The sequence below is a fragment of the Heptranchias perlo genome, chromosome 11, assembly GCF_035084215.1.
Source record: "Heptranchias perlo isolate sHepPer1 chromosome 11, sHepPer1.hap1, whole genome shotgun sequence".
In the NCBI taxonomy this organism is placed as follows: Eukaryota; Metazoa; Chordata; class Chondrichthyes; order Hexanchiformes; family Hexanchidae; genus Heptranchias; species Heptranchias perlo.
The window spans coordinates 5,514,160-5,528,612 of record NC_090335.1 but is presented as its reverse complement, the minus strand read 5'-3'; the positions used below and the strand labels follow the sequence as shown (position 1 = coordinate 5,528,612).

Here is a 14,453-nt window from a genome sequence, read left to right as displayed (position 1 = left end):
TCAAACCAGTAATGGGAGAGGCTGAAAGAGATCGGGGAGTGATCGTAGCATGTCCAAGAATTACAGAGCAACAATTAACAAAGCAAAGAAAGCTGAGCTTTATTGTCAAAACGGTTCAGCACATCTGAGGTCACCATGCTGAAGTTGTACTGGGCTGGGGTCGGTCTGTACTGGGCTGGGGTCATAGAATTATAGAAAGGTTACAGCATTTAAGGGGGCCATTCGACCCATTGAGTCCGTGCCGGCTCTATGCAAGAGCAATCCAGCTAGTCCCACTCCCCCGCCCTATCTCCGTAGCCCTGCAAATTTTTTTCCTTTGAAGTCCTTATCCAGTTCCTTTTTGAAGGCCATGCTTGAATCTGCCTCCACCATCCCCTCGGACAGTGCATTCCAGATCCTAACCACTCGCTGTGTAAAAAAGTTTTTCCTCATGTCACCTTTGGTTGTTTTGCCAATCACCTTAATTCTATGTCCTCTGGTTCTTGACCCTTCTGCCAATGGGAACAGTTTCTCTCTATCTACTCTGTTTAGACCCTTCATGATTTTGAATACCTCTATCAAATCTCCCTGCATCCTTCTCTGTTCCAAGGCAACAACCCCAGCTTCTCCAGTCCATCCACATAACTAAAGTCCCTTATCTCTGGAATCGTTCTAGTAAATCTTTTCTGCACCCTCTCGAAGGCCTTCACATCTTTCCTAAAGTGCGGTGCCCAGAACTGGACACAATACTCCAGTCGTGGCCGAACCAGTGTTTTATAAAGGTTCATCATGATTTCCATACTTTTGTACTCTATGCCTCTATTTATAAAGCCCAGGATCCCGTATGCTTTTTTACTGCTTTCTCAACCTGCCCTGCCTTCAATGATTTGTGCACATATACACCCAGATCTCTCTGTTCCTGTACCCCTTTTAGAATTGTGCCCTCTAGTTTATATTACCTCTCCTTTTTCTTCCTACCGAAATGTATCACTTCGCATTTTTCTGCGTTAAATTTTATCTGCCACATGTCCGCCCATGCCACCAGCCTGTCTATATCCTCGGCCTGTACTGCGCGGGGGTCGGCCTGTACTGCGCGGGGGTCGGCCTGTACTGCGCGGGGGTCGGCCTGTACTGCGCGGGGGTCGGCCTGTACTGCGCGGGGGTCGGCCTGTACTGCGCTCTGATCAAGCTGCACCTTCAGTGTTGCTGTTCTGGTTACCAAAGCACAAGGGAAACATCCGAGTCCTGGAAATGGTGCAGAGAAAGGCCAGAGGCTGATCCCTAGTTTTGGAAGGATTCAGTTATTTGGAAAGGTTAGTAAATCTTGGCTTCATCATCCTTGAAAAGAGATGAACGAGGGGACCTTACAGAGGGATATTAAATACTGAGTGGAATGGAAAAGATTAATCCCCAGCACTATTTCCAGTTAAACTGCAATCACAGGACAAGGGTGAACTAGAGGGTTTGAACGGCCTGTCTCCTCTGTGTGATCTACGAACAGCTTTCTCCAATTGGGTTGTGTTGGCCTGTGTGCTGAAAGAAGTACCCCAAAACACACATTATGTCAGCGCAATTGACATTGCATGAGGATTTTTCTGTGACATTTTGCGGCGGGACTTTTTGATGCACATTTCTAGGTGGTAAATGTGTTCAGTAGTAACACTCAAAACCACAAATCTTGTTCAGCTTCCCATTTCTTGTGCAAAATGTTTTGTGTTTCAGGAATGTCAGAAAAAGTTGGAACACAAGCTGGGCTTGGATTCCTATTTGTTGAAACCTGTGCAGCGGATAACAAAGTACCAGTTACTGCTGAAGGTAAGGCTCAGCACCAGCACCGAACAGCGAAGAACTCAAGGAAAGTTAGAAGTGGCTCTGAGCAAAAAGGTGTCCCCCGAGCATGCACTCGGTGCAAGTTAATAAATGAGGGCTCTTCGAGCCGTTGTGGAGAACAAACACCAACTTTTAGTGTAAGCAGCAAGTAATGATGGCATCATCAGTAGAACTAGGTGGATGGGTTTTAATTGAATTAACATCTTTACCCAGGCAAGTCTCAGCTCCAGATGTGCGTTGATTTGACTGGTCTACTCTCAGACTCGCTGACCCCCGCAACTCATTGCCATGGATAGGTCAGCAACAATGAGGTACTGATCTTATGAGTGCTTCAGGCAGAAAGCCTCAGTGAATGGCCATGCATATCTGCAGAGTGTGGACAACACCTGTCATTCCACAATCTATCTGACCCACCGGCCTTGCTCCATGCTGAGATCATTCGAAAAATCAGTATCTCGGTCTAAAAACAAAATATTTATAAATCAGCAGGAAGGTGGTAATGAGATAAGGATCTAGAACTGGTAATTGTTAATGTTTGATTGAGGGATTTGATGGCGACAAGAGCTTTTTAAGAACAAAACATAGAAACCGGACAATAACCAGAACACGCGTGTGGTAATCAAAGAAAAACCAGGCCACACATTCAAAAACCAGAACATTCACTCAAAAATCGGGCCAAAGCAGGCCATTCACGCAAAAACACGGCCATTCATGCAAAACCGGGCCAAAGCAGGCCATTCACACAAAAACCCGGCCATTCACACAAAAACCGGGCCAAACCCGGCCATTCACACAAAAACTGGGCCAAAGCAGGCCATTCTCACAAAAATCCGGCCATTCACACAAAAACCAGGTCATTCACACAAAAACCCTACCAAAGCAGGCCATTCACACAATAATCCGGCCATTCACAGAAAAACCGGATCACAGCAGGCTATTCACAACAAGCCAAGGGATCAACCCTGGTTCAATGAGGAGTGTAGAAGAGAATGCCAGGAGCAGCACCAGGCATACCTAAAAATGAGGTGCCAACCTGGTGAAGCTACAACACAGGACTGCATGCATGCTAAACAGCGGAAGCAACATGCTATAGACAGAGCTAAGCGATTCCACAACCAACGGATCAGATCAAAGCTCTGCAGTCCTGCCACATCCAGTCGTGAATGGTGGTGGACAATTAAACAACTAATGGGAGGAGGAGGCTCTGTAAACATCCCCATCCTCAATGATGGCGGAGTCCAGCACGTGAGTGCAAAAGACAAGGCCGAAGCGTTTGCAACCATCTTCAGCCAGAAGTGTCGAGTGAATGATCCATCTCGGCCTCCTCCCGATATCCCCACCATCACAGAAACCAGTCTTCAGCCAATTCGATTCACTGCATGTGATCTCAAGAAACGGCTGAGTGCACTGGATACAGCAAAGGCTATGGGCCCTGACAACATCCCAGCTGTAGTGCTGAAGACTTGTGCTCCAGAACTAGCCGCGCACCTCTAGCCAAACTGTTCCAGTACAACTACAACACTGGCATCTACCCAACAATGTGGAAAATTGCCCAGGTATGTCCTGTCCACAAAAAGCAGGACAAATCCGATCCGGCCAATTACCACCCCATCAGTCTACTCTCAATCATCAGCAAAGTGATGGAAGGTGTCGTCAACAGTGCTATCAAGCGGCATTTACTTGCCAATAACCTGCTCACCGATGCTCAGTTTGGGTTCTGCCAGGATCACTCGGCTCCAGATCTCATTACAGCCTTGGTCCAAACATGGACAAAAGAGCTGAATTCCAGAGGTGAGGTGAGAGTGACTGCCCTTGACATCAAGGCAGCATTTGACCGAGTGTGGCACCAAGCAGCACTAGTAAAATTGAAGTCAGTTGGAATCGGGGAAAACTCTCCAGTGGTTCGAATCATACCTAGCACAAAGGAAGATGGTAGTGGTTGTTGAAGGCCAATCATCTCAGGCTCAGGACATTGCTGCAGGAGTTCCTCAGGGCAGTGTCCTAGGCCCAACCATCTTCAGCTGCTTCATCAATGACCTTCCCTCCATCATAAGGTCAGAAATGGGGATGTTCGCTGATGATTGCACAGTGTTCAGTTCCATTCGCAACCCCTCAGATAATGAAGCAGTCCCTGCCCACTTGCAGCAAGACCTGGGCAACATCCAGGCTTGGGCTGATAAGTGGCAAGTAACATTCGCGCCAGACAAGTGCCAGGCAATGACCATCTCCAACAAGAGAGAGTCTAACCACCTCCCCTTGACATTCAACGGCATTACCATCGCTGAATCCTCCACCAGCAACTTCCTGGGGGTCACCATTGACCAGAAACTTAACTGGACCAGCCATATAAATACAATGGCTACAAGAGCAGATCAGAGGCTGGGTATTCTGCGAAGAGTGACTCACCTCCTGACTCCCAAAGCCTTTCCACCATCTACAAGGCACAAGTCCGGAGTGTGATGGAATACTGTCCACTTGCCTGGATGAGTGTAGCTCCAACAACACTCAAGAAGCTCAACAGCATCCAGGACAAAACAGCCTGCTTGATTGGCACCCCATCCACCACCCTAAACATTCACTCCCTTCATCACCCATGCACTGTGGCTGCAGTGTGCACCATCCATAGGATGCACTGCAGCAACTCGCCAAGGCATCTTCGACAGCACCTCCCAAACCCGCGACCTCTACCACCTAGAAGGACAAGGGCAGCAGGCACATGGGAACACCACCACCTGCACGTTCCCCTCCAAGTCACACACCATCCCGACTTGGAAATATATCGCTGTTCCTTCATCGTCGCTGGGTCAAAATCCTGGTACTCCCTTCCGAACAGCACTGTGGGAGAATCTTCACCACACAGACTGCAGCGGTTCAAGAAGGCGGCTCACCACCACCTTCTCAAGGGCAATTAGGGATGGGCAATAAATGCCGGCCTTGCCAGCGACACCCACATCCCATGAACAAATTTTTTAAAAATTCACACAAAAAGCGAAAGCAGGCCATTCACACACAAACCAGGCCAAACCCGGCCATTCACACAAAAAACAGACTAAAACCAGGGAACATGCAAGAAAACTGTCCCAAAAAAACAGGCCACACAGAAGAAAACTGAATAAAAACTAGGGAATATGCCTGAAAAACTGACAAAAACTGCATTTGAAAACTAGGCTCAAACCAGGCCACGTGCTTTAAAAAAAATGGACTTTCGGTGCCTGTTTATTTGTATATAATTTTTTTAAATTGACGGTCATAGTGAAAATCAGACTGCAGGCAAACTACCTACCTCCGCTACTGCCCATGACCTTACTTTTCATGGGTTCTGGGATCCGCTGGAGGTCGTGGGAAGCTTGGTCTTCCTTCCTTTCGCTCCTGCTGTGAGCCCTGTAGGGACAATGGGAATCACAAGTAGGATAACAACACTCATAAGTCATGAACCCAGTTTAAGAGCTTCTCTCCTATACTTCACTGTAACTTTCAAATTCGATGTACAACCTGAAAAATCACAAAAAACCTTTGTTTTAATAGCTTAACCTATTGAAGCGTAGACTTGAGTAGGACAAGCAAGAGACTTTGTTTATACAAACATGCTTTTCTTTTATTCGTTCATGGGATGTGGGCGTCACTGGCAAGGCCAGCATTTATTGCCCATCCCTAATTGCCCTCGAGAAGGTGGTGGTGAGCCGCCTTCTTGAACTGCTGCAGTCCATGTGGTGAAGGTTCTCCCACAGTGCTGTTAGATAGGGAGTTCCAGAATTTTGACCCAGCGACGATGAAGGTCCGGCGATATATTTCCAAGTCGGGATGGTGTGTGACTTGGAGGGGAACGTGCAGGTGGTGGTGTTCCCATGTACCTGCTGCTCTTGTCCTTCTAGGTGGTAGAGGTCGCAGGTTTGTGAGGTGCTGTCGAAGAAGCCTTGGCGAGTTCCTGTGGATGGTACACTCTGCAGCCACTGTGCGCCGGAGGTGAAGGGAATGAATGTTTAGGGTGGTGGATGGGGTGCCAATCAAGCGGGCTGCTTTGTCCTGGATGGTGTCGAGCTTCTTGTGTTGTTGGAGCTGCACTCATCCAGGCAAGTGGACAGTATTCCATCACACTCCTGACTTGTGCCTTGTAGATGGTGGAAAGGCTTTGGGGAGTCAGGAGGTGAGTCACTCGCCGCAGAATACCCAGCCTCTGACCTGCTCTTGTAGCCACAGTGTTTATGTGGCTAGTCCAGTTAAGTTTCTGGTCAATGGTGTCCCCCAGGATGTTGATGGTGGGGGATTCGGCGATGGTAATGCCGTTGAATGTCAAGCGGAGGTGGTTAGACTCTCTCTTGTTGGAGATGGTCATTGCCTGGCACTTGTCTGGCACGAATGTTACTTGTGTAGGGGGTGGTGGTGTGTGTCAACTTCACCTCTGACTTCTGAGCGGTTCGGATCGCTCCCACTCCCTGGGTTCTCGACCTTGGACTTATTTGGGGGTTGTGACAAAGTGCAGCAGACAACCGGTTTTGGTGCAAGAAACTTCGATCTTTATTCAAGAGAGAAAATACAACACAACAATCTTAACACTCTAATAAAATGGGGAACACTTCGGTACACACGAGGGAAATTACAGTAGAATGATACCTCACCCCTCCCAATCCCACCTTACTAGCTAAGTTGGACTCTAAAAGACCAGAGATAATGCTCACCAAACGAATCCTCGACAGTAATTCACCCAGAGGTAAGTCAGGAATAGATCGTAGAATAGAAACTTTGTGGATCTTGGGTTTTCTCCCGAGTCGGTTTTCTTTGGTCGCGGTGGCCCAATATTACCCGGTTGGTTGGTGGCAATATTCGGCTGGTTGTTTCGTGAGGCCCTTGTTGCCGCGAGGTCCCTGGGGCTGATGCTTTGGTTTCTTCTTGTGTGTTGGCCTGCTTCTAGAGCTGCTGACCTTCTCTCTGTTGCCCCTCGCCTTGTTGAACTGTCGCCTCCCGAGCTGTTGAACAATCCTTTGCCCTTGCAGGTCTGGCTGACTGGTTCTCTCACGTGGGGTTCGTTGGTTTCGCTGGAAGCTGCTCTCCTTCCAGAGACAGGCAGAACAAGAGCAGCAGAACACAAGAGCCAGCAAGAGCCAGAGAGAGAGAGTTTTCAAGTTTCCACTTCTATATCCCTCCCTTACAATGGTCTTCGTCACTTAAAAAAAGGCACTTCATGTCTGTTTGAGCAGTTCTTACAAAGTCCTTCAGAATCTTTGATGGCTTTTGATGGTTTCACATCATGTTGCAATTGTTTTTCTCGATTTGACATTGTTAATTCCGATTTGTAGAGCTTGCCACACAAGGCTTCCTTTTGTATCCAACGTCCTAGGTGTTGATCGGTTTTGCTTTAAAACAAAGACATGGCCCCACCATGTCTGGAGCAGTTGCCTCTTTCAATGGCCTACTGCCTTTTGAATTAGTGCTGAGTGTTGACCACCTGCTGTAGGTTTTGCATTAAAACAGAGACATGTCTGAAGCAGTAATTCTCCCACATTCTCCTGTGTGTGTTGTTGATTCGTCTGACCTCTCACCTATCCTTCCATCTTAGGATTTTAGTCAATGGTCAAAGTTTTCCATACTCAGGGAAAAGGTGAATTCCCAGAATTCTTACATTCGCACCTTCGAGGAAGCGAGTCCCTTAAAGGACGTGGATTCCTCGAAAAGTACTTTTCCCTGGTTGATGCTTCCTGGTGCGGCGTGTGTGTGAGTCGGCCCAATATTTCATCACCCTGAAATGGTTAGATAAGAGTCCAAAGTCCTTTTCTTTAGGGTTTTTCTCCGAGTTTTGGGGGATCTGTGAATTTTGAGAATCTTACACTTGCCACTTATCAGCCCAACCCTGGATGTTGTCCAGGTCTTGCTGCAAGCGGGCTCGGACTGCTTCATTATCTGAGGGGTTGCAAATGGAACTGAACACTATGCAATCATCAGTGAACATCCCCATTTCTGACCTTATGATGGAGGGAAGGTCATTGATGAAGCAGCTGAAGATGGTTGGGCCGAGGACACTGCCTTGAGGAACTCCTGCAGCAATGTCCTGGGGCTGAGATGATTGGCCTCCAATAACCACTACCATCTTCCTTTGTGCTCGGTATGACTCCAGCCACTGGAGAGTTTTCCCCCTGATTCCCATTGATTTCAATTTTACTAGGGCTCCTTGGTGCCACACTTGGTCAAATGCTGCCTTGATGTCAAGGGCAGTCACTCTCACCTCACCTCTGGAATTCAGCTCTTTTGTCCATGTTTGGACCAAGGCTGTAATGAGGTCTGGAGCTGAGTGGTCCAGTATCTCAATCAGGTTTTGTTTGAGGGATTAATGACTGTGTCTGGTTTGACAGGAGTTGCTGAAGTACAGTAAGAACTGTGAGGGAGCTGAGGATCTGCAGGAAGCACTGGCAGCTATCCTGGGAATTCTGAAAGCTGTGAATGACTCCATGCACCAGATCGCCATCACAGGGTATGAGGTAAGTCGCAAGCTGACCTCATTGAGAACAACGTGGTGAAATGATGCCACACACCTCACTCACTGATTACCTAGATACTCTTCACTTCAACACTATCTACATGTGGTCTTGTGCAGTTACAAATCTCCTGACAACTAGTTTCTTTCATGACTAGTATGTCAGATTACACAGTGGCAGGTTGTGGTTGATGCAATATTTTCTCAAGATTAAGAATGTTTCCTATGGGCCGAGTTTCTTTAATAGGCAGGATGTCAATGAAATCATCCACAATAAGAACTTTGTTTGCAAGTGAACATAAAAACTGGAGCGAAATGCGGAGAGAGCTGATCCACCGGCAGATTACACGGGGGTAGTGAGCGGTACAGGAAGGAAGTTTGTGAGGTTAGCCCCCAGCTGGCATGTTGGGTGGGAAAGTCGGTGAGAGAGGAGGATAGGGCGGTTGAGGTTGCTGCTTGTAAGGACGCAGCGACAGAGGCCTTGATGGGCCCTTCAGAGAATACCTTGGGATTATTCAGGGGGATTCAAGCCTGGAACGGTGAAAGGAGCGTAGGAAGGCAAAGGAGGTGGCACCCCATCCACCATCCTAAACATTCTCTCCCTTCACCACCGGCCCACTGTGGCTGCAGTGTGTACCATCCACAGGATGCACTGCAGCAACTCGCCAAGGCTTCTTCGACAGCACCTCCCAAACCCACGACCTCCACCATCTAGAAGGCCAAGGGCAGCAGGCACATGGGAACAACACCACCTGCATGTTCCCCTCCAAGTCACACACCATCCCGACTTGGAAATATATTGCCGTTCCTTCATCGTCGCTGGGTCAAAATCCTGGCACTCCCTTCCTAACAGCACTGTGGGAGAACCTTCACCACACGGACTGCAGCGGTTCAAGAATCCGGCTCACCACCACCTTCTCGAGGGCAATTAGGGATGGGCAATAAATGCCGGCCTTGCCAGCGACGCCCACATCCCATGAATGAATAAAAAAAAAGAGTAGTGATGGGTTGGGGTAGGGACTGGAGGGAGGGGTAATGTACCTGAAAGGGGAGTAAAGAACTGGGCAATAGGAAGTGGAGGAGACAAGAAACAAGGGGCCAGTTAGAAGTAATCAGCTTGGATCTGGGGCAGCAGCCAAAATACCCACGTGAATGGACACAGAGGGAAGTTGGGGATCTCAGGCAGTTGAAGCATCTCAAGCAATTAGGGATTCTTAAGTAGTGCATCGTTTCTGTGAAGACTGCATGCAGCCAGGTTTGGTCAGTGTAAGATTGTTACTTTAAATCGCAATATTGATGGTCGGGTCAAGGACTGGCTGGGTTACAGAGAACATCTTTTAAACTGGGCAGGTTCGCTTAGCATGAACCAGTCGGCTAGCTGTGGTTTGTACTATACGTGAGTTACATTGAGTCTGCAGTACAGAAACAGGCCATTCGGCCCAACTGGTTTATGCCAGAGTTTATGCTCCACATGAGCCTCCTTCCTCCTTATTTCATCTACCCCTATCAGCATATTTTTCTATTCCTTTTGTCAAAAACTTAATTACCTATTATATACAATGCATTAACTCCAAACACTTATTTTCAGACAAGTAAGAGTTTATTAAAAGAAACTTGTATACAAGGGAAGCTGTGTTCTGAACAATGGTCAGAACAACCTCTTTCCTGAACAAAGGAAACAGTTTACATTTATACAGTTTAATTAGTAATGTCTGTCTATCATAGAATATGGGCGTACATGTACATTCTTTATTAGTTCAAGTGGTTAGTCAATCAAAATAGGGAACCCACCCTCTGGTTCCTCGTGACTGCCTCATGATTTTTTTTAAACACTGTCTGGGAAAGTATGTTTCCTTAATAACAGTTTTTCTTATCAGTGGGTCTGTACCTAGTCTCAAGGCTATATGGTCATTCATTTCTGTTAGTCAGACAATTATCAATGTGAGCACAATAGCTCTTCTGTATGTCTTTGGTGAGAACTAAAACATAAGCTTTCTATTATATTCAGCTGGTCAGTTAACCTGGTCAACTTATCCATCATGCATTTCTTCTTTTTTTGGTTTTAAGGGTATTAGGAAATTAATACCATATTAGAAAGTTGATATGGTCAGGCATCTGTTTATGGTTTAGGTGTATTAGAAAGTTAATATGGTCAGGCATCTCTTTATGGTTTAGGTGTATTAGAAAGTTAATATGGTCAGGCATCTCTTTATGGTTTTCCACATTCCCCCCTTTTGTCCTTTATAAAAAAGGACAATACTGTAATAGAGCATTATTTCACTCAGACGTTCAAACTCCTCCTGCACCTCATCCTGTGTCACCCCTACTTGCACCATCAAATTTGTGGGCACTATTTGTGTACCCAGATTGGACATCATAACACAGCAGCATTTGACAAAGCAATAGGCTATAAGAATTATAACAACAAATATGACTAGTCCCTGAACTAGAGAAGTCCCAATAGAACCCAGCCACCCTGTTGCCCAGCCCCAAAGAGTGAACGAAGGGGGCTGCTTGAATTTCTCAACTTCCCTTTGAATGTGATCGGCCAAATTAGTAATATTCTCTGAACTATCAGGTATGTAGGTACAACATTCAGATCCAATTAGTGCGCATGTTCCTCCTTTCTCTGCCAATAGGTAATCAAGGGTCATACGGTTTTGTAAGGTGACCGTACGAATGGCTATCATCTCTGCGGGTCTGTACCTAGTCTCAAGGCTATATGGTCATTCATTTCTGTTAGTCAGACAGTTATCAATGTGAGCACAATAGCTCTTCTGTATGTCTTTGGTGAGAACTAAAACATAAGCTTTCTATTATATTCAGCTGGTCAGTTAACATAGCCAACTTATCCATCATGCATTTCTTCTTTTTTTGGTTTTAAGGGTATTAGGAAATTAATACCATATTAGAAAGTTAATATGGTCAGGCATCTGTTTATGGTTTAGGTGTATTAGAAAGTTAATATGGTCAGGCATCTCTTTATGGTTTAGGTGTATTAGAAAGTTAATATGGTCAGGCATCTCTTTATGGTTTAGGTGTATTAGAAAGATAATATGGTCAGGCATCTCTTTATGGTTTAGGTGTATTAGAAAGTTAATATGATCAGGCATCTCTTTATGGTTTAGGTGTATTACAAAGTTAATATGGTCAGGCATCTCTTTATGGTTTAGGTGTATTACAAAGTTAATATGGTCAGGCATCTCTTTATGGTTTAGGTGTATTAGAAAGTTAATATGGTCAGGCATCTCTTTATGGTTTAGGTGTATTACAAAGTTAATATGGTCAGGCATCTCTTTATGGTTTTCCACATTTTCTCCCTCGTGCTTATCTAGCTTCCCCTCAAACGCATCCATGCTGTTTGCCTCAACTTCTTACCACACTCTGGGTAATGAAGTTTTTCCTGAATTCCCTATTGAATTTATTAGCAACTATCTTGATGACCTCTAGTTTTGGACTCCCCCAGAAGTGGAAACATTTTCTCTACATCTACCCTATCAAACCCTTGCATTATCTTAAATACCTCTATCAAGTCACCCCTCAATCTTCTCTTTTCTAGAGAAAAGAGCCCTAGCCTGTTTAATCTTTCCTGATAAATATGTCCTCTCAGTTCTGGTATCATCCTTGTGAATCTTCTTTGCATATTCTTCAACACCTCTTCCTTTCTTACAATTTTTTTTATTCGTTCATGGGATGTGGGCGTCGCTGGCAAGGCCAGCATTTATTGCCCATCCCTAAATATGGAGACCAGAATTGTTCATACTGTGGTCTAACCAAGATTCAATACAAGTTTAACATAACTTCTCTGCTTTTCAAATCTATCCCTCTAGAAATGAACCCCAGTGCTCAGTTCGCCTTTTTTATGGCTACTTTTAGTGATTTGTGTACTTGTACCCCCAGATCCCTTCACTTCTCTACCCCATTTAAACTCTTATTATCCAAGCAATATGTGGCCTCCTTATTCCTCCTACCAAAATGCAACACCTCACATTTATCTATATTGAAATTAATTTGCCAATTACACGCCCATTCTGCAAGTTTATTAATATCCTTTTGCATTATGACACCTTTTATTTTGTACTAACTACATACCCCAATCTCATGTCCACAAATTTTGAAATTATACCTCCGGTTCCCAAGTCCAAATCGTTGATATAAATTGTGAAAAACAGTGGTCCCAGCACCGATCTCTATAGAACATCAATTCCCACTTTTTGCCAGTCTGAGTAGCTATCCTCAACCCTTACTCAGCCTGCCAGTTGTGATTTACACTCTACATGGGTCAGGCTGCTAGTTGTACTTCATACTGTACATGGGACACTACTTGTGATTTACACTGCATATGGATCAGTCTGCTGGTTGTGGTTTACACTGAACATGGGTTAGCCTGCCAGTTGTGATTTGCACTTGACATGGATCAGTCTGCTGGTTGTGGTTTACACTGTTCATGGATCAGTCTGCTAGTTTTGGTTTACACTGTACATGTAACCGTCTACTAGTTGTGATTTACACTGTATGTGGATGAGCCTGCGAGTTGTGATTTACACTGTACATGGATCAGTCTACTAGTTGTGATTTACACTGTACATGAGTCATTCTGCCACTTGAGGTTTACACTGTACAGGGATGAGCCTGCTCGTTGTGATTAACTTTGTACGTGGGCCAGTCTCCGTGTTGTGATTTACACTGTCCGTGGATTAGTCTACTAGTTGTAATTTGCACTCTACATGGGTCAGTCGATTAGTTGTGATTTACACTGTACATAGGTCAGTCTACTAGTTATGGTTTACACTGTACATGGGACACTCTTTGTTGTGATTTACACTGTACATGGATCCATCTGCTAGTTGTGGTTTATGCTGTACATGAATCAGTTTGCTAGTTGTGGTTTACACTCTACATGTAACAGTCTACTAGTTGTGATTTTCACTGTTCATGAGTCAGTCTGGTAGTTGTGCTTTACACTGTACATGTAACAGTAACGAGTTGTGATTTACACTGTACATGTAACAGTAACGAGTTGTGATTTTCACTGTTCATGAGTCAGTCTGGTAGTTGTGCTTTACACTGTACATGTAACAGTAACGAGTTGTGATTTACACTGTACATGTAACAGTAACGAGTTGTGATTTACACTACATGTAACAGTAACGAGTTGTGATTTACACTGTACATGTAGCAGTAACGAGTTGTGTTTTGCACTACATGGATCAGTCTGCATGTTGTGGTTTACACTCTACATGGATCAGTCTGCGTGTTGTGGTTCACGCTCCACATGAATCAGTCTACTAGTTGTGATTTGCACTGTACATGGGTCCGTCTGCAAGTTGTGCTTTATATTGTATATGGATCAGTCTGCTAGTTGTGATTTACTTTGTATGTGGATCAGTCTGCTAGTTGTCGTTTATACTGCACATGGATCAGTCTGCTAGTTGTGATTTACACTGTACCTGGATCAGTCTGCTTGTGAGAACCATAGGAAAGAAACAGAAATAGGAAGGAGGGAGAGAGAAAACAGGGAACTATAGGACAGTTAGCATGTCATCAGTAGTAGGGAAAGTGCTAGAATCTATTAAGGATGTAGTAACAGGGCAGTTAGAAAATCATAATATGATTAAGCAGAGTCAACATGGTTTTATGAAAGTGAAATCGTGTTTGACAAATCTATTAGAATTTTTTGAGGGTGTAACTAGCAGGGTAGGTAAGGGAGAACCAGTGGATGTAGTATATTTGGATTTTCAAAAGACATTCAAAAAGATGTAACATAAAAGGTTGTTACACAAGATAAGGATTCATGGGGTTAGGGGTCATAGAACCATAGAAAAGATACAACACCGAAGGGGGCCATTCGGCCCATCGTGTCCACACCGGCTCGAAGAACAACCAGGTGCCCATTCTAATCTCACCTTCCAGCACCTGGTCTGTAGCCCTGCAGCTTACAGCACTTTAGGTGCAGGTCCAGGTACTTTTTAAAAGAGTTGAGGGTCCTTGTCTCTACCACCTATTCGGGCAGTGAATTCCATACACCCACCACCCTCTGGGTAAAAAATGTTTTTCCTCATGTCCCCTCTAATCCTTCTGCCAACCAGTCCTCTAGTTCTTGAACTTTCTGCGAGGGGAAACAGGTACTTCCTGTCTACACTATCTGAGCCCCTCATAATTTTGTACACCTCAATCA

General features: G+C 45.2%; 1 protein-coding gene across 2 annotated transcripts in view; it reads left to right on the top strand.

The window, feature by feature from the left end:
* The window catches only part of mcf2la (mcf.2 cell line derived transforming sequence-like a), a 249,981-nt gene that overhangs the window by 176,562 nt on the left and 58,966 nt on the right, over nucleotides 1-14,453 (top strand). For both annotated transcript variants that reach the window (XM_067992473.1, XM_067992474.1), the window contains exons 20-21: nucleotides 1,702-1,794; nucleotides 8,154-8,279. In XM_067992473.1, the coding sequence (XP_067848574.1) occupies nucleotides 1,702-1,794; nucleotides 8,154-8,279 (219 nt within the window). The remainder of the gene's footprint in view (nucleotides 1-1,701; nucleotides 1,795-8,153; nucleotides 8,280-14,453) is intronic.